Source organism: Falco naumanni, chromosome 2, assembly GCF_017639655.2.
Source record: "Falco naumanni isolate bFalNau1 chromosome 2, bFalNau1.pat, whole genome shotgun sequence".
Lineage (NCBI taxonomy): Eukaryota > Metazoa > Chordata > Aves > Falconiformes > Falconidae > Falco > Falco naumanni.
This window is the reverse complement of record NC_054055.1, coordinates 23,419,236-23,441,248: the sequence shown is the minus strand read 5'-3', so window position 1 is coordinate 23,441,248 and position 22,013 is coordinate 23,419,236. Positions and strand designations below refer to the sequence as shown.

At 35.6% G+C, this 22,013-nt stretch overlaps 1 protein-coding gene across 1 annotated transcript in view; it reads left to right on the top strand.

Moving 5' to 3' along the window:
* DYNC2H1 (dynein cytoplasmic 2 heavy chain 1) overlaps positions 1-21,956 on the top strand; it is a 53,652-nt gene extending 31,696 nt beyond the window's left edge. The window contains 23 exon segments of the mRNA XM_040583391.1: positions 258-460; positions 956-1,138; positions 1,338-1,520; positions 1,679-1,902; positions 2,662-2,777; positions 4,527-4,726; positions 5,401-5,665; positions 5,999-6,206; positions 6,587-6,716; positions 8,129-8,284; positions 9,317-9,576; positions 11,785-12,031; positions 12,778-12,929; positions 13,461-13,605; positions 14,832-14,934; positions 16,900-17,067; positions 17,200-17,324; positions 18,461-18,709; positions 19,541-19,649; positions 20,662-20,775; positions 21,579-21,682; positions 21,684-21,723; positions 21,946-21,956. Of these exon segments, the coding sequence (XP_040439325.1) occupies positions 258-460; positions 956-1,138; positions 1,338-1,520; positions 1,679-1,902; positions 2,662-2,777; positions 4,527-4,726; positions 5,401-5,665; positions 5,999-6,206; positions 6,587-6,716; positions 8,129-8,284; positions 9,317-9,576; positions 11,785-12,031; positions 12,778-12,929; positions 13,461-13,605; positions 14,832-14,934; positions 16,900-17,067; positions 17,200-17,324; positions 18,461-18,709; positions 19,541-19,649; positions 20,662-20,775; positions 21,579-21,682; positions 21,684-21,723; positions 21,946-21,956 (3,695 nt within the window).
* Positions 21,957-22,013: the final 57 nt, after the last annotated feature.

The window sequence follows — 22,013 nt, the reverse complement described above, 5'->3', positions numbered from 1 at the left end:
TGTAGAGGCAGACAAAATCAGTTCTAATGGACTGAATTTACATATGATTCACATTCTCTGTCAGGATCTCATTTTATGCTGCTTGCTTTAGATAATAAATATTTCTATACTTAATTGAAATGTGATCTGAATAAAGTCTGCTGGTAATAGAAAGCAGCACAATGAACTTGAAAATGGGTAATGTACCTTACTACACTGTTGTGTTTTGTTTTTTGGTTTTTGGGTTTTTTTGGGGGTGTGTGTGTGGTTATTTGCAGAATCAGGAATCCTTGAGCTCAAGCTTAAAGCTTTGATTCTTGATATCATTCATAACATTGATGTGGTGAAGCAACTGAATCAAGCTCAGGTTCACAATGCTGAAGACTGGGCTTGGAAGAAGCAGCTGAGATTTTATATGAAAGACCAAAAATGTTACATTCAGATGGTAGATGCTGAACTCCAGTATACATACGAATACCAGGTGCGGTATCTTTAATTTCTACATGGTGGCTTTCATAAATGTGTCAAACACTTTGCCATTTCATACATGATGCTGGTTGCCTCCCAACTGTTACCATTTTTTTCAAGTTTCTTGTGTCCTTAGAATGCTGTTTCACAGAAAATGCTAAAAGTTAGGGTAGTTGTTTTCATTCTTGTGATATTGATGGGGTAAATATAAGTTAGATGGAAAGCAGTAACATCACATAAATATTTTCTACTTTTTTATATGAGAGTGCAGTTTCATCTATGTTGTCCCCTTTTCTGTAATTTAAAAAAAAATTGCACAATGCTTTGAAACTTGATTATAAAATCAGGAAAACTTCATAGCTGTAAACAAATGCGTAGACTTAATAAGACAGTAATCTTGACCATTGTGTTATATTTTCAAGTTAATGACTTCTGAATGAAATTAATGAAATTACATCATCAATGATTTCTGTCTACCAATCAATATACTTTTTTTTTGTTTCTGCAGGGTAATTCCCCTAAACTTGTTTATACACCTTTGACAGATAAGTGTTACCTAACTCTTACTCAGGCTATGAAGATGGGCCTTGGAGGAAATCCCTATGGTCCAGCTGGAACTGGAAAGACAGAATCAGTAAAGGCCTTGGGTGGACTTCTTGGAAGACAAGTATTAGTCTTTAATTGTGATGAGGTGAATGTTTCTGTATAATTCAGGAATTGGATGTCTATGCTCACATATCATAAAACAATTTTATATTCTGGAAATGCTTTTGATAATTTGTCAATTTCCGTTAGAATTTGTGGCTCTTTCCAATGGCATGTTTTTTAATAGATGGGAAGGCAGTCTTTTATTATTTTCTTATTTTGATAGTATTCTTTTTAACTTTAAGGGCATTGATGTGCAGTCGATGGGGCGCATATTTGTGGGCCTAGTGAAGTGTGGTGCCTGGGGCTGTTTTGATGAATTCAATAGACTTGAGGAAGCTGTATTGTCTGCAGTATCCATGCAGATTCAGACAATTCAACATGCGTTGAAGAAACATAGTCCTGTATGTGAGATGCTTGGCAAAAAGGTACAGCAAAACTTACTTATTTTTTTCCTATAAAATACTCCATAAATGACAGCGTCAAGCTTAAAAACTTGACTACTGTAACTAAACATAGTCTACCCCACTTTTCTCAATACTGCTTCATATGACAATATACTATTACAATGCACTTCTAATGCTAGGTTGAAATGGATCATAATTCTGGAATTTTTATCACTCTGAATCCTGCTGGAAAAGGTTATGGAGGAAGACAAAAGCTTCCTGATAACCTCAAACAACTTTTCAGGCCAGTTGCTATGACTCATCCAGACAACGAACTTATTGCAGAAGTGATTTTGTATTCAGAAGGCTTTAAGGATGCCAAAATACTTGGCAGAAAATTAGTGGCTATTTTCAGTCTGGCAAGGTGAGCTTGCTTATTTTTTTTTGTCCCCCTTGTCATGTTACCTTTGTAATTCTCTCCCCTCCTGCTTTTATTTCAGCATTGATCTTTTTATTTATCTCACTGCCATCTTGTTTCTTCTCTGTCTAGTGCATGCCAAAGCATGACTGTAGGGATACAATTTATGCATACTTTTTGTTATTTTTCTGTAATATTTTCTGATTTGGGTATTGCAGAAAGCTATGTGTCGGAAACAAAACTAGACATGAAACTGCCGGTACGCAGTCATCTAAAATTTTACATTCAATACAGCTCTTAAATCTCTGTAGATACTAATTTAAATTATAAAATAAAAATACTGGAATATATTGGGAGGTTCAGGTGTGAAAATACCTGGAATGCAGTTATAATCTCAAGGTGGCAAAGTGTTGCCCCCCATCACACTTACTAAATATGAATGTGAGTATATGAATACTCACAAGGATTGTGTTGAATTTAGACTCAAATGGCTTTTTGGTTATAAGTATGCATATTAGGGAGAACAGAGTTCAGAGGTTGTAATTAATGCTGTTAGGGACAATAATAAATGCATTGCCTATTGAATATACTCCCTCTGAAAATTTCAGAGTGTCATTGCTTATATCTTTCAAATGAATTTCAGATGGTGCTACTCACCAGTTTCTCTTTTGCCCAAAACTATATTATGAGCGTATTCATTCACCAAACAAAAACTTCAGGTGCTGTTGCCTAAAGCTTATTACAGTATTGCTGTTTTTAATTTAGGGAGCTTCTGACACCGCAGCAGCACTATGATTGGGGTTTACGAGCATTGAAGACTGTTTTGAGAGGCTGTGGCAGTCTTCTTCATCAGCTGAAGAAAAGTGAAGCAAAGCAAGAAAGTAAGGTTAACCATGCTAAACTTCTGTTTAGCGTATTGTACAGGTATCACTCATTACAGCTTTCTTGTTCGCTGGAATTTCAAGAAGCTATGGCTTGTATCTGGAGGCAATTTAGAAAAGAAAAAAGTACCTGTGAAAGTCCTCTTTTATTAGGAGATCACAAAAGACTGTGAGCTTTTATATGACAAGAATATAGATATAGGACTTTATTTTGGGTTGGGTTTGAGGGGTTCTCAAAGATTCTTTGTTTTCACTTGGCTTAGGGCAGGAAAGTTGATCCTTTGGTGCTGTCATTATTTATGAGAGATCAGATCATTTTGATTCTATTTGAGGTTTGCTAAAATTGTCACATGGCATTAGATTCAGATTGGTAGACAGAGACAAATATGAGGACAGGTAGAAATGATAGAAATGTATTGGACTAGACCGGGTCACTATTTTTTTCAAGATTTTTGAAATTGTTGTTTAGATGGTAAATGAGTAGGAATTAAAAGTGTGGGATGAATGAGCGTTTTACGTCTTTAGGATACTGCTGCTTCTTGTTCACTTAAATAGCATATATCTGAAAGTTTTTAGAGACAGGCTTTGTTTACAAATCTTGGCATAACAACTTTAAAGAATTTGTTAGTGACTTGAGTTTGGATTTGCCAAAGAAGGATTACCAGTGCTGTGTTTTAGGGCACATTTTCTTAGTTTCTGTATCACTGTTTCTTGCTATGCTATTTTAGCTTCATATTTAGATATGTGAAATTTGCTGAAATTTGTGTGGTCTGGTTTAAAATATATTTTTCAATAACCCTATGAAAGGCATGGTGGATGGATTTACCTATGTTTTAAACCCATTTTTTCTTTGTGTGTGTGATGTTTTTTGTTTTTTTTTTTTTTTTAAATCTCTTAGCTTGGGAAGTTCAAGATATTTCCAACAAATATGGTTTCCTGTTTCATTACGTTTGCCTGGATTTTATTTTGCTTGTCTTGAATCAAAATCCTTTGGTGTATTGGCTGTATTCTTAAATGTTGCTTAAACTGAATATTGCTTCTTTTAGTAAAGCAGTTCAACTATTCTAAATCAGGTTCCTCAATGTCAATGTATTTCCTCTTAATCATTTATCATGGTGTTTAAAAAATTTGTCTGTACAAGCATTTGCATTTAAGACATTGTTCAGGACTAAAATCCTTGAACTTTTTCCAAATTTCCCTGTGCCTTTCCCATCATGAGCATCTTTATTTTTCTGGCAGAGTAAGGCTTTCTTGTGGCTGTTTTCATTCTGGTCCCAAAACACTTACATTTCCGTGGTAATTCAGATTCAAGAGGAGTTGTGGGGTGTTGACTTCTGGAATATTCTTAGCTAATTAGGATGCACTTGAGATGGGACTTCAACTCCGCCTCTGACAGTTAAGGTCTAGAGTCCGGGTCCTTAATTTCTTTTATGAGTGCCTTTAACAAGTAAGATATTGTGCACTGCTACTCTTCAGCCCACTTTAATGTATAGGTTATTATGCACTATCTGGCCAGCATCATAACCATCTCATATCTGTATAGAATGCATTTGTAAACATAAGCGATACTTATAGTAAGGCACTCGTCTAGCTTCCAAGTAGAGCAGTACATGAACTAGAATATAGTCTGCTCCCTGATTCCACGTTCAATGTCTTAGCAGTATGGGCTCAAGTGCTGATACATTCCATGGAAAAAAAATCCCATCAAACGGCTTAAAATTGATCTGACTTCTTTGCTTTTATTTCCAGTTAATGAAAGTCACATGGTGGTTCAAGCTTTGCGGCTTAATACCATGTCAAAGCTTACCTTTGCGGACTGCGCCCGTTTTGATGCACTGGTTAAAGATGTATTTCCTGGCATTGACTTTAAAGATGTAGAGTATGCTGAGTTAACTACAGCTTTACAACAAGTCTTTGAAGAAGCAAACTTGGAAATTATAAGCACCCAGGTAAACATCAACTACAGCAACAAAAGATATATGAGTTAGTCTGATTTAGACCTGATTAATATTGCATTCATTTGACTCATTTCAATTTACTTTTGAAACAAATCTTTTATAAAAAAGCGAGAATAACTGATAGTTAGATTCTAATTGCATGTATATAAAAAACAGATGTGTGTGTTTGAAGAACGGTAGATCAGTTGTATAACTGAAAGAAAAGTAGTGCAAGGAAAATTAAGATGTGAACATGTGACACAGTTTCGTTCAAGCCAGGTACAAACACCAATGAATGTTTTGGACAGTGAAAGAATTAAACATGTGAAAACTTGTTTTTATCAGTCAATTTTGTCTCTCATATTTATTTAATGTAGAGCTGGATAAACTTTTGTGACTAAATTTTCATTAATTTCTCATTAAAAATGTGCTTAAAGGGGGCTAATATTTTTGTATCAGTAATTTAGTGAAAGGCTTCTAACATGCAAAATTAAATTTCTTGATATTCTTTAGTATCATAACTTTAATGACTTAAGCAAATATCTAGTGTAGTGTTTAAAAAAATAAAATTCTAGAAACAAAATGACTGCATGTAAAGTAAATTGGAAAAACATTAAAAAAACATGATTGATTTTTTTTTTTTAGCTTTGCAACTTCACATAGCCATTATCTCTTTTATTATCTAGATCAAGAAGGCTTTGGAATTATATGAACAATTACGTCAAAGAATGGGTGTAGTTATTGTAGGTCCAAGTGGTGGAGGTAAATCAACACTCTGGCGGATGTTAAAGACAGCACTTGGTAAAACTGGGAAAGTAGTGAAACAGTATACTATGAATCCTAAAGCTATGCCTCGACATCAGTTACTAGGCCATATTGACATGGATACCAGAGAATGGTCTGATGGTGTGCTTACAAATAGTGCTCGACAGGTGGTACGAGAGCCTCGAGGTATGTCTGTGAGGGAGTTATACATCATTATGCTTAAATTACTGAAATTGTTGATTTTGAGATACATTTTTATATTATGTTATTGTTTGTGGACAGCATAAGGTAAGAAAAACTTTTGGTGACAATCATAGTCAAGAACACTGATATATACATTCCAAATTTTATGATAAGAAAGCAAAAAGAGCAGCAGGTAAAGCATGTAAGGAATATCTTCATAGAACTTACGTTTAAGTTATAATGAAGGAAGAGTATTAACTAGTGTTAAAATAGCAAGAGACGATATTCTCAGTGTTTTTCTAGGATTTGATATTTTATTTTTGTGTCTGGAAATAGACGTTACTTCATGGATAATTTGTGATGGTGATATTGATCCTGAATGGATTGAATCTTTGAATTCCGTTTTGGATGACAACAGATTGTTGACTATGCCCAGTGGAGAAAGAATTCAATTTGGCTCAAATGTCAACTTTATATTTGAAACTCATGACCTTAGCTGTGCCTCTCCTGCTACAATATCTCGAATGGGAATGATCTTTCTGAGGTAAGTCACAGGAGTATTATGTACTTTTAAAGTAAGCAAATGTACTTACTTTTCTTGAAAGGCAGTCTAAAGTAGATGGAGCAATTTAATTACTTGCTTACACTTAGAAAACAAATCACTAGGGAAGTTTGCTTTAGGTTGCATGTCCCTTCTGCTCTGTCATATTATAATCTTTTGGCTAATATATATCAGATTTTTTGAAAAAGACATGGTGGATTCTTTGTCTGTGTTTGACCCTTAGAGAGCCCAAATATTGGTTAGAAATTCTTGCTAAAGTATTTTCCTGAACTTTTCCTGGAATTTTGTTGTTCCTTTGAACCTGTCTATGTGCAGATGTGGATGCCTTGTATTTGTCTGAATCTTGTTTTGTTTTGACTTAGTGATGAAGATACAGATCTTAATTCTCTGATAAAATCTTGGCTAAGAAGTCAGCCTGAAAAATGCAGATACAACCTTGAAAATTGGATTGGGGACTATTTTGAAAAGGCTTTAAACTGGGTTGTGAAGAAGGTTAGTAACTGAATATTTAATCAAATTTCAGCTTTGTTAGCAATGATCCATTTTTCTAGTGTAACACTGAAGAGATTATTAATATTTTTAAATTTTAAGTAAAAAAAAAACCAAACAACAAACCTCAGTGCTTTTTTGATAGCTGTTTTCTTAATAAGATTGATACTGGAACTATTCTAATCAATTTCCGAAACCTGATTGCTGTACTGAAATTTTTGAAACATTTAATAGAGTTTTAACTAATTAACTGCATATATTTCTATGAAACTTGAGATCTGTCTCTAATGTTCCGTACCAGACATTTTTCTATATGTTTTCAAAGATCTGAAAGGTACAAATGTCTAAACTAAAAAATGGAAAAGTAAAGAAATTGTTTTTCTAGATATAAGTTATTGTCTATAACAAAAAAAAAACCAAACAACCAACCCTAAAATTTGAAAAGATGCACAATGTAGACTGAAGCTTGTAAAAGGTTGGGGAGAAATGTAATGCTAGAAACCTAAGAAGATTGGTAAAGGCATATCTAAAAAAGTAGTCTGATTGTTCAGAATGCTAAATATTAATGGCTTCCACTAATCTGTCCTGGATTTAATATATAACTTTAGCTCTTTAGGTTTCTACTCAAAACCTTAACTGAAAGATGTTTTAATAGACAGAAGGTAATGTATAATTACAATATTAAAAAAGCATAGTCCAAAACCTTATACATTATCTGAATTCTGTGATTCTGGGGTCTACATCAAGATAATTGTTCTGCATGTGCTAGATTTTCTTAAGGATTCTACATGTTTCCCTACCTCCACTTCTGCTTCTGGAGTTGCATTTGCATTGAACAAATGGCTTGTGATGCACAAAACATTATTTAGGAGACATCCCCACTGCTGTGGCTAGTGAGCTAGTGTTTGGGAGACTTGCATTACTTCCCCTTGGGGAACGTATATGGTCGTGTTGTGTTTTTAATATTATTTCCTCTCTTGGTTCTTTCACCCATGGAGATTTTTAGACTTTTAAAAGTATCTTCAGGGAGATGCAGAGGAAAAACAATGACACTGATCCTGAGGCTGCAAATCCCCTTTGGTGCTGAAGGGCAAAATCCATAAAGAATCTGTACAGGAGAGGGGTTTTCAGTATACAGTTATGTTGATTTCTTACAGATTCTGAAAATCTGTAAGGAAAGTTCTGATTGCTTATCCTCAAATGCATCAATACTTGGTCTGGAATTAAAACTTCCAAATCAATGCTTAAAAATAATTGCTTGTTAAGTGAATTTTGTAGAACAGCTTCAGTGCTGAGATCTTTAATTGTTTGTGGAAGTGTCAAAGAGCAATGAGTGATAGGCTGCTAGCAATAAATCACATTTATTTTTAGGAATATATTTACATCTACTACAACTTACAACTTGCAATTTACAGAATGACTTTGTGGTAGAAACAAGTTTAGTTGGAACTGTGATGAATGGACTGTCTCATCTTCATGGGTGTACAGATCGTGGAGAGTTTATTATTAACTTGTTACGTGGTCTTGGTGGCAATCTCAACATGAAATCACGACAAGAATTTGCAAAAGAGGTAATAATCTTTTTCAGCAAGTTTTTTAAGAACTTCTCAATATATGTAATAGGAGTAGTGATTTTCTGTCTTCTAACCAATACAGATTTACAGTAATGGAATATCTGTGCTATAATTTATTTGCAATCTGTGTTGTCTGTAGGGAAATAGCTGAGAAGTAGAGGAATGTTTCTTACTTCAGTGATAGGCTGCTAAGTGCATCCAGCCCAGACAGCAATCCTTTGGTGATGCACCAAGAGATATGGAATGGCCTCTGTCCACACTCTTTTATGCAAGGACCCACTATAGCAGTTTCTGAGTCTGTATATGTAATACAGATTTATTTTGTGTGTTTTTTCCTCTTTAGAATGCTTGAAATAGTAATGTGAGGGCTTTGTTGCGCCTCGTCAGGGAGGTGTTCTTAAAGCATTATTTTGAAGTTAGGTATTGTATGCACTGGGATGTGGTTCTATCTTTGTGTAGATACTTGAGGGCATAAGGACTAGGGGTTAGTGTTGGAAAACTGTGGTTATACTTGTCCATAGTGTCTACAAAAGTCTGTTCCTGGAGATAATTACCTCCACAATCACACTTGAGTTTTGTGTTGGAGAGAAGGAAATAGCTCCTTCCAAAACACAGCCTGAAGCTAAACCATATATACAGAGCAGATGGTAAAGTTTTAGATTCAGCTTCTGGAATTAGCTATTGATGCATGTGAAAGAGTTATCTCGTTCTCATGATAATTTTTATGTACATTGCCTAATATGAAAGACAGTTTATATAAAGCTTTGCTAAATACAATTTATTTTATGCTCTTTATATTACGAAACAGTAATATGTAGAAGAGTAATATGTTATTGTTTATTTAAGGACTTAATCATAAAGTGTATACATAATGATTGAATTTTCAAAGACAGCATTAGAACTATCAAATCAAAGAACTGAATGTTTAAATTTAAAGAATTATTCTTTGAGCATCCTTTAGATTATCTCAAAATTGTAGATCTTGTCATTAGGAGTATGGATTTAACTGAAGCTTTATTTTTTTTAAAGATCTTCAGTTGGGCAGGAGAATCTCCACCAGATCCGAGGAAGCCCCTGGACACATACTATGACACAAACACTGGACAGCTAATGCTATATCAGCTGAAAAAACCTGAAAATCTGACAGCTGAGGACTTCAATAATCTCCAAACACTTCCCGTCATCCAAACCCCTGACATGCAGAGAGGTTTAGATTACTTTAGACCCTGGCTAGACTTTAACAAAAACCAGCCATTTCTTCTTGTGGGTCCTGAAGGATGTGGAAAGGGGTAAAGAGTATTTCCTATTTTAAGCAAAATATACTTCTAACTATTTGATAAAGTTTGTTATAATGATTTTATCATACAACTTTCTGCTAGAATATCACTTGTTTAGGCTACTAATGAAACAAACTTTCTGTAGTGGTAAATAAGTAAATACTTATGAAGATCTACAGGGAAAGTTCAGGCTTCCACTATGCATTTAAGACATCTGAATGAGTCTTTTACATATGAAATGGGACCTTTGGAAAACCTGTGTTGTCATGGAGCAACAGCTGAAAGGCACATGAGGTATCTGATATCATCTCAAGAGGCACTATGTGCCTGTGTGCAGGCAACTGAATTTACCTCATCCTGTTGCCTGTCTTAGGGTCCTTATTTAGAAGGTTGGATCATATTGTATGAGGTATTTAGATTCATAGAGTCATTTAGGTTGAAAAAGACCTTAAAGATCATCAGGTCCCATTGTTAACCCAGCGCTGCCAAGTTTGTCAGTAGAGGTGTCCCTAAGCACCACATCTATGCATTTTTCAAATACCTCCTGGAATGGTGATTCCACCCCTTCCCTGGGCAGCCTGTTCCAATGTTTCACCACCCTTTCAGTGAAGAAATGTTTCCCAATATCCAATGTAAACCTCCCCTGGCAGAACTTGAGGCCGTTTCATCTAGTTCTGCCACTTGTTATCTGGGAGAAGAGACTGACTGCCACCTGTCTACAACCTCCTTTCAGGTAGCTGTAGAGAGCAATAAGGTCCCCTCTGAGTTTCCTCCCCTCCAGACTAAACACCCCCAGTTCTCTTAGTCACTCCTCATAAGACTTGTGCTCCAGACCCTTCACCAGCTCCGTTGCCCTTCCTTGGACATGCTCCAGCACCTCAATGTCTTTCTTGCAGTGAGGGGCCCAAAACTGAACACAGGATTCGAGGTGCGGCCTCACCAGCACTGAGTATGGGGAGGTGATCACTCCCCTTGTCCTGCTGCCCACACTATTTTGTTTGCAAGCCAGGATGCTGTTGGCCTTCTTGGCCACCTGGGCACACGGCTGGCTCATGTTCAGCTGGTTGTCAACCAACACTTCTAGGTCCTTTTCCACCAGGCAGCTTTCCAGCCACCCTTCCCCAGGCCTGTAGCGTTGTGTGGAGCTGGTGTGACCTAAGTGCAGGACCTGGCACTGAGCTTTGTTGAGCCTCAAACAATTGACCTCGGCCCAACAGTCCAGCCTGTCCAGATCCCTCTGCAGAGCCTTCCTGCGCTCAAGTGGATCAACATTCCTGCCCAGCTTGGTGTCGTCAGCAAACTGACTGAGGGTGCACTCAATCCCCTTGTCCAGATCATCGTTAAATGTATTAAACAGGACTGGTCCCAATACTGAGTGTTTGGGAACACCACTTGTGACCAGCTGCCAGCTGGATGTAACTTGCTTCACCACCACTCTTTGGGCTTGCCATCCAACTGGCTTTTTATCCATTATGGAGCACACCTGTCCAAGTCATGAGCAGCCACTTTCTCCAAGAGAATTCTGTGGGAGAGAGAGTCAAAGGATTTACTAAGGTGCAGATAGATATCATCCACAGCCTTTCCCTTGTTCACTAGGCAGGTCATCTTGTCATAGAAGGAGATCAGGTTCATCAAGCAGAACCATGCTGGCTGTGTCTGGTCCACTGGTTGTCCTGCACACGCTACATGATGGCACTCAGGATGATCTGCTCTGTAACCTTCCCTGGCACCGGGGTCAGGCTGACAGGCCTCTAATTCCCCAGATTCTGCTTTAAGCCCTGCTTGTAGATGGTCATCACACTGGCTAACCTCTAGTCTTCTGGGACCTCCTCAGTTAGCCAGGACTATTGATAAATGATGGAGAGTTGCTTGGCATGCTTCTCTGCCAGCTGCCTCAGTACCCTTGGGTGGATCCCATTTGTGCATGTCAGAATGGAGCAACAGGTCACTGACAGTTTCCTGCTGCTCCACTTAGGACAGGTATTTGTTTTGTGTAGCTGTATACTGCACTTCTGTTGAACTTCTTGAACGGAAAAATGTTATAATTTTAAACATAAGGATGTTTAATTCAGCAAACCTCATGCATCACTTATTACATTAATACAGGATGTAGTATATGCTTTTTCATTCAAAAGCTATACAATATCTTTGGATACACAGTATTTTAATGCATTTATGTATTACTTGTGCATATATGTATGTACACATTTGCTTTTCTAGGATGCTGCTTCATTATGCGTTTTCTCAACTCCGATCCACTCAGATTGCTACCATTCACTGCAGTGCACAAACTACTTCTCAACATCTTCTACAAAAATTAAGTCAAACTTGCATTGTAATCAGTACAAACACTGGACGAGTATACAGACCAAAGGACTGTGAAAGGCTTGTTTTGTACTTAAAGGACATCAATCTACCCAAACCTGATAAATGGGGAACAAGCACTCTTGTGGCTTTTCTGCAGCAGGTGAACACTTATGTCTGTTAACTATAGAGAGACTTATGTATAATGGAAATAATTTTGCGTAAGTAGTAAATACCTGTATTGATTATTTTCAGAATTAAAAACCTGCACCTGTATTGACATGAGTTTTGTTTGTATTTTGATAGAATACGTAGGTGTCGGCCAAAAATAAGATACTGGTTTTATTTGGTGTATATGCATAAGTAAATAAAGACGGTGCTCACCTCAGTTATAATGTTATTAGTTATATAAATATAATTAGTTACACGAATCATCAGGAGTAGTCAGCATGGATTCAACAAGGGCAAGTCATGTTTGACCAACTTGATAAACTTCTATGATGAAGTGAAGGAGCTGGTAGTTGAGGGGAGAGCAGTGGATATAGTCTACCTGGACTTCGCTAACAGCTGTTGATGCTGTTTCGCAAAAGATCCTCACAGAAAAGCTGTTGATGTGCAGGCTGGGTAAGCAGATAGTGAGGTGGGTTGAAAACTAGCTGAACAGCCAGGCCCAGATCAGTGGCACAAAGCCTAGCTGGAAGGCAATACAAGTTTAACATCTTCATTAATGATCTGGACAATGGGGCAGGGTGTACCTTCAGTCAGTTTGCAGCTGATACCAAACTGGGGGTAGTAGTATACCTCTTGCAATTAAGATAACAGTAATAATGGTATACTTCTTACTTTTTTTTTTTTTGTACAATATTCTGTTGGCTTTCTTGTAATGATTTTTTTATTTAATTATTAAAGGTTCTTACATATCAAGGATTTTATGATGAAAATCTAGAATGGGTTGGTTTAGAAAACATCCAAATTGTGGCTTCCATGTCTGCTGGAGGAACATTAGGAAGACATAAACTTAGCTCCAGATTTACTTCTATTGTTCGTCTCTGTGCAATTGAGTAAGTATGTGGAAATTGTTTTGACTGTCAGAACTCCGATTTAGCCTGTGTTTATAGGGCCCTTGATCAATTCAGTCTTTATGAAGATGTTGCTGTTCTAGTCTTTCATGTTTTGAGATCTTTCAGCTTGAGATCTTAAGATTTGGTGCTGTTTGGTGCCTCTTGGCAAGAGAAACCAGCTAAGGAGCAACCACTTGATAGTGTAGTGTTGGAAATATGTTTCCTGTTAGATGATTTTGCTTTCATTAAACTGTATTCTGTAGCTTTATATTAAGGTGCTGTTTGGTTACAAAATTAGATAAATTGGAAAGAAGTTTGTTTGTTTGTTTTTAAGTTTGAACACATTTACAGATTAATTTAGAAAATTTCTGAGGGTGGCCTATTGTAATAAAATTACAATTTTAGTTAGCTGCTAGATGTAGATACTATTCATTGAAATTTCTCAGTAGTTGTGTATATAACTTTGAATCCTTTTTAATAAAAAACCTAACAATAATAGTCCATAGCGATTACTTCTTTTTTCTATTGTAGTTATCCAGAGAGAGACCAACTGCAAACTATTTATAGTGCCTACTTGGAACCTGTATTACAAAAAACCCTAAAGAATCACCCTGTTTGGGGTTCTTTACCAAAAATACATCAGCTAGCAGGATCTATGGTTCATGTATATGAACAGGTATGGAAATTTAATTTCTTGTTTCAAGGAGATGGAGAATTCAGATTTTATTTTTTTTAAATAAATAGCTTTTGATATTAAGATAATAAAAGGGTTTATCAGTTTTAAAAACCAGGTTTATATCCTTTTCGTAATGTTGATATCAATTTTAGAGCTACTTATTTGCAGAGAATCCTACGTATTAGAGGCAAACTTAGAAAGTGGTAAATGCTCTTGCTTTCCCACGGGCTTATTTTATGATTTTGACAAGTATCTTAACCCATCTATGCTTTCAGTTGCTGATTTATAAAACGTGGATACTAGTGTTTTCCTACTTAATGGATGAGGAAACAGTGTACTTTAAAGATTGTTATGTGCTTAAATGTTATGGATGCTGTTATGAATAGAGAAGAGAGATATATGAGAGTATAGTCCTTTACATCAAGGACTACCTATTAAAATTTTACATTATTAAAAATAGGTGTTTAGACACAAAAGTTTATTTTATTCTCCCAGTTACGATTTTACTAACTTCTATGTAGCAAAACAAGTACTTGCTTTTCTTAATCATGTAAATAGCCTTACAGAGGCAGGTACTGTGGGGATATAAGTGCTCAATGTATGTTCCAAGAATGTGTGCATGTCCCCATCTAGGTAGAACCATGATGTAAACCTGGTCTTTATGACTGGGATGTGGGTATAGTCACTGGCTAGCATGTGCTGGTTAGCAGGAGTTTCATATGATATTATAAATTTATTCTAGGAAATCTAAGTTTAAATTTCATCACACTAGGGCCAAGTGACTGATGTAAGGCAGTTATTCTTTGAATTAAAGAGAGTTAGCATTTCTGTGAGTCTTGTAGTGATTAAGTGTTACTGATTTAGGTAGATTTTTATGATACTTTTGTATTTCCTTTGCATTTTAAATTTGTTATTGCTTTAAAATATGTGTTTTGTCTAATAATACTGTACTAAGAGACCTAGGTGATGTGCAGTTGTTTGCATCAAAAAATGTATAAAGGAAATGTTCTAATTATGAGAAAATCTTTTGGGGTCAGAAACAAGTTTTAAATAATTCAGCTCTGTACTTTGCAAACAAACTAAAGAGTGCATTAATAAAATATCTAAATATATAGACCAAATAGAACACTAATTTATCTGTTCTTGTAGAAAAATTTAAAGATACATTCCCAAGTGCTTTCCATTTTAAAACATCATTTTCCTTCCCTCCCAACTTCCATTTTTAGGTACGAATGAAATTCACGGTTGATGATCACAGTCATTATCTTTTTACACCACGTATTCTTACTCAGTGGGTTCTTGGTTTATTCAGATATGAATTAGCAGGTGGTAAGTCACTTATTTGATTTTCATTGATAAAGCAGTTCTAAAATGTCCTGAATTATTATTGATATCAGTCTTACTGTCGACTCCACATGCAACTAATTCACCTATGGTAAATGTCTGTAACAAATGCCTGACAGTTTATTCCATAACTTATAGTAAACAAGTTTAAAGAATTCCAATGACGTTTTAAAATATGTGTGGGAGCTATTTATAGATTAAGAGAAGTTAGTAGGTTGGGACTGCATTCTCTACTATGGGAACTTGAAGTATACCCCATAGTTTCTGCGATTCTTTTTTCTGGGTTTTTAGGTTTTGGGTTGGGCTTTTCTTGAGCGTAAGCCTTTTTTTCTCAATTCCCAGAGACTTGCCTCTCATGCTTGTCTTTTTATACGTGGTTGTATAAACCCAGTCAGGTGATTGTGGAACTACAACTGATCCACATTATCTACGACCCACTTAACAAAAGAAGAATATGACTACCCTTAAACACATAGAAATCACCTAGAAAACTATCTCATCTGTGTAAAAGTTTACAAATATCTATATAACAGTCTAAGTATTCTCACAATTGGGGAATGCGTGATAATTAGTTGTCCTGTTTTCAGGTGGGACAGAGTTAATTTTCATAGTAGCTGGTGTAGTGCTGTGGTTTGGATTTGGTGTGAGAACAAGGCTGATAGCACACTATTTGGTTGTTGCTATGTAATGTTTATATTGAGTCAAAGACTTTTCAGTTTCTCAGGCCCTGCCAGCAAGAAGGCTGCAGGGGCACAAGAAATTGGGAGGGACACAGCTGGTACTTACCCAAACTAGCCAGAGGGGTTTTCCATAGCATTGAACATCATGCCAAGTATGTAAGCTGGGGGAAGAAGAAAGGGGGGGGGGGGGGGGGGGGGGGGCGGGGTGGGAAATACGTTCAGAGTTATGGTGTTTGTCTTCCCAAGTAACCATTGTGTGTGATGGAGGGAGCCCTGCTGCCCTGGGGATGGCTGAGCACCTGCCTGCTAATGGGAAGTGGTGAATGAATTCCGTGTTCTGCTTTGTTTGTGTGCTCGGCTTTAAACCGTCTTTATCTCAACCCATGAGTTTTCTCACTTTCCCTCTTCCGAATTTGGAAGTGGTGAGATTTGTAATGGTATTCAGTTTTGTGTGCTTTTCCAAATAGACAGCATAGACTTCTCTTTACTCTTGTTTTTGTCTCTGAAATTGCTATTATTACTAGATCATTAGCAATTACTCCTTATTGTGTTTTAGCTCTTACATTAATTAAAGGGTCACTTAGAGGGCTGCTTAAAGAGTATAAAAGAGATAAGAATGTTGTGCTCACTTTCCATTTGTTTTCTGGCATCATCAGATAGTATAAATGCAGCTGGAATGAGGTCAGAAAAGCTACACTGACCATCAATGAATGGGTGATATCCACCCATTTAAGTACTCCATTGCTGTATTTGAGGATGACATACGCATATGCTTTTTCAGTGGTGAACAATATGGCATGTCATTTACTCATCTTCCTTCTTACTTTTGTGAACAATATTGAAGCTTTGTATTCTCTAGCATTTTGTAATACAGACTGTTTAGAGTATTCATTGTTATTTTAGTATTTGTTACCAGTCTTCCCCTTTAAAACAGTCTTCTGGATTTTTTTGGGTTCATTGCCTGGAATTTTGCTTCTAATTTTTGTGTGCAACACCTTCTTCATTTTCATTAGAATGCTGACACTAAACTGGAGAATAGAATGTTTTAATAGAATATGTTTCATTTTATCTTGTAATGATTCATAAAGATATTATTAAAAAACACTTCATAATGTTTACTTATTTTTTTTATTTCTTCCTTACTGGTGCTGTCCTGCTGGTATGTAATTTCACTTACTCATTTTCAATTTCATAATTTGAAATGGAAAATTTGAGAAATGTAAGATTTATTATAAATATATAAAGTTACATCTCTCCTTAACTTTTGTAGGATCATCGATCCAAACTGCAGACTATATTTTGGAAATTGTTGCTTATGAAGCACATCGTTTGTTCCGTGACAAAATTGTTGGCGTCAAAGAACTTAATGTATTTGATAATGTTTTGATAAAAGTGTTTCAAGGTGATTGGGGCTCAGATGTTCTGGACAATATGGCAGGTAAACCACTTCAGGCATACTACACAAATTTGAAATATTTTTTTTAACTGCCTAATCAAATCAGTCTGATCAAGTCAGATAGCATGTGAACTGAGCACCTGAACTTTTGAATGTTTCCTTTTATTTTCACAGATACTTTCTATGTAACTTGGGGAGCTAGTCAAGAGGCCTTCATCACCTCAGGACAAGCACTACCACCACATGGGCGGCCACTTGGCAGACTAAACTCGACAGACCTGAAAGATATTATTCAAAAAGTGAGACGAGATTAAGGAATAAACACAGCAAGGATTCACAGCAATTATTGTAGACATTCTTTGCAGGAAGTAACAGGCTAGCACCAGGTTTAGGGTGAGATCTGCTGCTTGTTCAAGGAATAATCTTTTGCATTTGCTCAAGTGAGGGAAGATTTGTGGTGCTATGTGGCAGGCAGTAGGAAGTATCATGCAGCAAGGTTATTTTAATGAAAGGGCATCAGTCACATTTCCTGGTGATTTATAAAAGTTTGATGAACAACATTTTAAGAAACATTGATGTGCATATATGTCTGTGTATTGTTTGAGTACCAGAGTGTTTTATTAGACATTTATCTTCTGCATTTGTAATTGTCTAATGTAATTTTTATTTCAAGAAATACAAATGGATTGTTTGGAGATCTGGCATGCTTTAAACAGTAAAGTACAAACATGAACCTAATGAGGAAATGCAAATATGTTAACTCTGCTAGGCTGACTGATCTTCAGGATGAGAGCTTTGAGATCATCTCCCTTTATTAGTAGTGTTTGATGGACTGCTGTTGTAGATGTGAATCTGCTCCCTTTCCTTAACTGTCAATTTGTGAACAAGAGACAACATGGGAAATGATGAAGTTCAGTAGCCGTAATAATCAGTTTTTTTCCTGACTACACAATTACAGTAGGCTTCAAAGATGAGGTTTTATTAAATACAACAAGGCCAGAATTTGACCTTAGGATCTGTTGTTATGTGTGTTTCACTAGGAAATTCCATAATCTGCAATTATGCAGCAATTAGCTGCCTAAACCACTCTTCTAAGTTATGTATTAATTATCTGTAGTCAGAGACGCAGCTCAGACTTTGTTCTAGTCCATTGTTTAATTTTAATTTATTCAGTGGTAGATTTCTATTTCAATATATTGAAAATTCTAGAGCATCCTGGTGCTGGGGATAATGGGATCTGTTCGTTACTGGTAAAAGGTATGCAAGGTATTTAAATTCTGTCATATAAATAATTTATTTATAATGAATACCAACATGGTCTCTTAAGCTTTCAAGCCCTTCTTTTCTAAACTTAAATGTTGGATGTTTTCATATCTTACTACTTTTATTTATTATTGATTATTGCTGAAAACATTTCTTTTTGGTTTTTTTAAAGGGCATTATTCATTATGGCAGAGACAAAAAACAGATAGAGATTTTACTGTTCCAAGAAGTCCTCAGTTATATGTCTAAAGTGGACAGAGTACTAAGCTTTCCTGGAGGATCACTTCTTTTGGCAGGACGGAGTGGTATAGGTCGTCGAACAGTTACCTCTTTAGTTAGTCATATGCATGGAGCTGTTCTGATTACTCCCAAAATTTCCAGAGGCTATGAGATGAAGCAGTTCAAAAATGATCTTAAATATGTAAGTCACTCAGTGTCTTCCATTTTTCAGTGTTGTAGATGTGTATTAAAAAAAAGAATATGGGGAATTTTGAAGGACAACAGAGTGTTGCGTGAAGAGGTATTTTAAGAAAAGCAAAATGTCAACAGTCTCAATGAAACAAGTAGACTTTTAGAAATTCTCAGTGTTTAGATGTGTGTTATGCTATTCTTTATAGTAATTACCTGAAACTCTACGTTTTTGAATACCAGACCTGTTTTTATGAGTGTTGTGGACTTCATAAATTCTGAGTTTATGAATATTGGAAAGGTGTTTTTCATGTGTATATTTTCATATTTGTATATATTTTTATTTTCTGTCTCTTCTGTGGTCTGCCAGTTAATAGAATAGTAGCTGAATCAAGTAAAATTTTAGTGATTTAGTGATGTGTACATTTATTTAAAAACAAATGCAAAACTTGAATCAGGAGTTTCCTAGTACCTTCAAATTCTAAAGAAAATTCTAGACCTAGAGCCCATAAAAAAGAGCAATATAACTCTATAGTTGAGTCACATCTGGAACATAAATATACTTTATGAAAGAGTCTGGTTAAATTATTTATTTATTTAATTTATTTAATTATGTAATATTGGTCATTTTCATTACCAAGCTCTACACCTAGGTAGAATGTTCTTTATATTTCTATATATCTCATATTACTGAATTGCCTAGTAATCTTTTGTAAATATATAGTAGTGTAGATGCTGTGAAGAAAAAATGTAGGTAAAATATAATCAAGAAAAGATTGTCATTCTCTTATGAACAATACATGTATTCCATATATTGAGATTTAAGTGTCTTCCCTGCTTCTAGGTGATGGAGCTTGCAGGCATTGAAGCACAGCAGGTGGTATTGCTGCTTGAAGACTATCAGTTTGTTCATTCCACATTCCTTGAAATGATCAACAGTTTACTGTCTTCAGGTGAGACAAGTCCAAAAAGATTATAGCATTACTTTTACCACACAGACTTAACTCGATGAGGCAGAATTGGATGATGTTTTCTAACTTTATATCCATACCAGAAGAGTGAGTTAGATTTCAACACTGTTGTAGCTGAAGTGCTTGTACGTGAGAAATTGACTTGAAGTTCATTTAGCTATCCCTTAACCTGCCCTACAATATGGGTGCTTTCAGTTCTTCGAAGTTGCAAGTTAAGTAACTTACTTCAAAGGAGTTCTTTATAACAGCGTAACAACAAAATGATAATGTATTCTACTCTACAGCTTCCCTTTTCTAATAAAATTCAAAATTGAGAGGTGTCCCAATGTTTTACTAGATTGTGTAGACGGAGTCCTTTACTTAAGTGAACACCAGAAAAGCCCAGTTTTCTGAAAGTAATGAGGTGATGTATAATAACAAAAAATAAAGTGACTTCACTTGTTATCTAGCTTTGTTCCTCAATCAGAGAGATTATTGAAGGACTGAGTCTAACTTGCTAGATTTTTTTTTTTTTTTTGGAACTGCAGTAGTTTAAGAGCTGATTGATAAGAGCACCAGATTTACCAGTCTCCTAGGTGCAAAGTCTCTTTACAGTTCAAGATTCTTGTCATCCAGTGTTTAACCTCAGTGTCTGAGGACCAAGATACTACTCTTTGATGTTTCTGTTTTCTGGTGTATAACAGTCTGGTTTGATTTATTTTGTATGCAGTATTGCATCTCTGTATTTGGGTAGATTTGAATGAGATTTTGAAGTTTATTTTAGTAATAAAAACAAAGTAGGCTGTTTAAGGTAAATTCAATCACTATAATTTGGTTTGTAGTTTCTATATCATTAAAAGAATTATGAAGTGCATGGGATGATACTCATGAAAGTATGGAGGTAAACACTGCCATATTCAAATTCTCTATACAGGGGATGCAAGGGAGCACTTCAAAGGAGTTGGAAGAATTATAGTATATTTGATCTAACATTTTAATTTCATTCTTGAAATAGGAGAGGTTCCTGGGCTATATAAAATAGAAGAATTAGAACCACTGCTGTCTCCTCTGAAGGATCAAGCTTCACAGGATGGATTTACAGGACCAATTTTCAACTATTTCACATACCGTATGTGAAGAGAATTATAAATCATAATTTGTTGCAAAAGTGGTACAATAATGGAAAAATAATTTCTCAACATGGTCCTTGTTTTGTTTGTATTTTAACATTTAGATAAAACCAGGCAGGAATAATGATTATAGTGTGTGATATTTGAGGGCACAGAACCCTCAACTTAAAATTCTTTTCTTCTAGCTGAAGATTTTGTATTGGGTGAGACGTTCTAGCAAGAGCTGTTATGAAATCTGCTGTTGAAAGTAATTAGAATGGAGAAAGGTTTTGTCCCCATTGTTTTCTGGTTTGTTTTAGCTTATGTATCTATTAAAGAGAAGTTTCCTTCTATTTTTTAATTATACCTATAAATCACTTTGGATTCTGAGTAATCATAAGGCAAGTTTTACAGAGTAGGTTTCTTAATTATTTGTGTTTCTCCTTGGGCCAACAAGAAGATTAGATAGTTTACAATTAAATTAGGAAGAATGGTGACTGAGAGAAAACAGATGGTTGTGCAGTCATACTTATGGGCCTTGGAACTACTTCTAATTGGTTCTATGGTTCTGTAATGATTAGAATGAGAACTCACGATATCTATTTAAATACTGTCAGCTCCTTCTAAAGTTAAAAAAAATACACAATTTGTTTAAGTCCTGTTTATAAACATTCCTGCCATAGTGTGATGTGTGTAATAGTAATCTTTTTTTCAGAAATTACTTATGACATTTGAAGTAAATTATGTTGGATTTGCAATACATCTACTGTCATGTAGTCAGATTGTTATCTACTAAATATTTAATATGATTCATTTTCTTAGGGGATCCAACAAAATCTGCATGTTGTCTTGATCATGGATTCTACCAATTTAAATTTCACAATAAACTGTGAAAGTAATCCAGCACTGTATAAGAAATGTCAGGTTTTTGTGGATGGAAACCTGGTCAGAAAAACAGTATAGAAAAGGTAAGATTGCATTAATTAAAAACTGATTTGTTTAAACTAGTACCTCCAAAAATAACTGAGTTTCGGTGAATAAGAGCAAAATATTTAAAGTTGTGAAGGAGTTATTGGTCACTTGTGCTTATTTAGGTACATTAGTGTTAGTTGTACAAGAGACAGAAAATTCTGCAGAACAGTTAGCATTGTTATTTTACCAGTGACATTATATTTTGCCTTCTCGTGTAGGGCTGACTTGAACAAAATGCTGACTAGTTATGGCTCTCAACAAACACAGAATTTTGAGAAAAAAATAA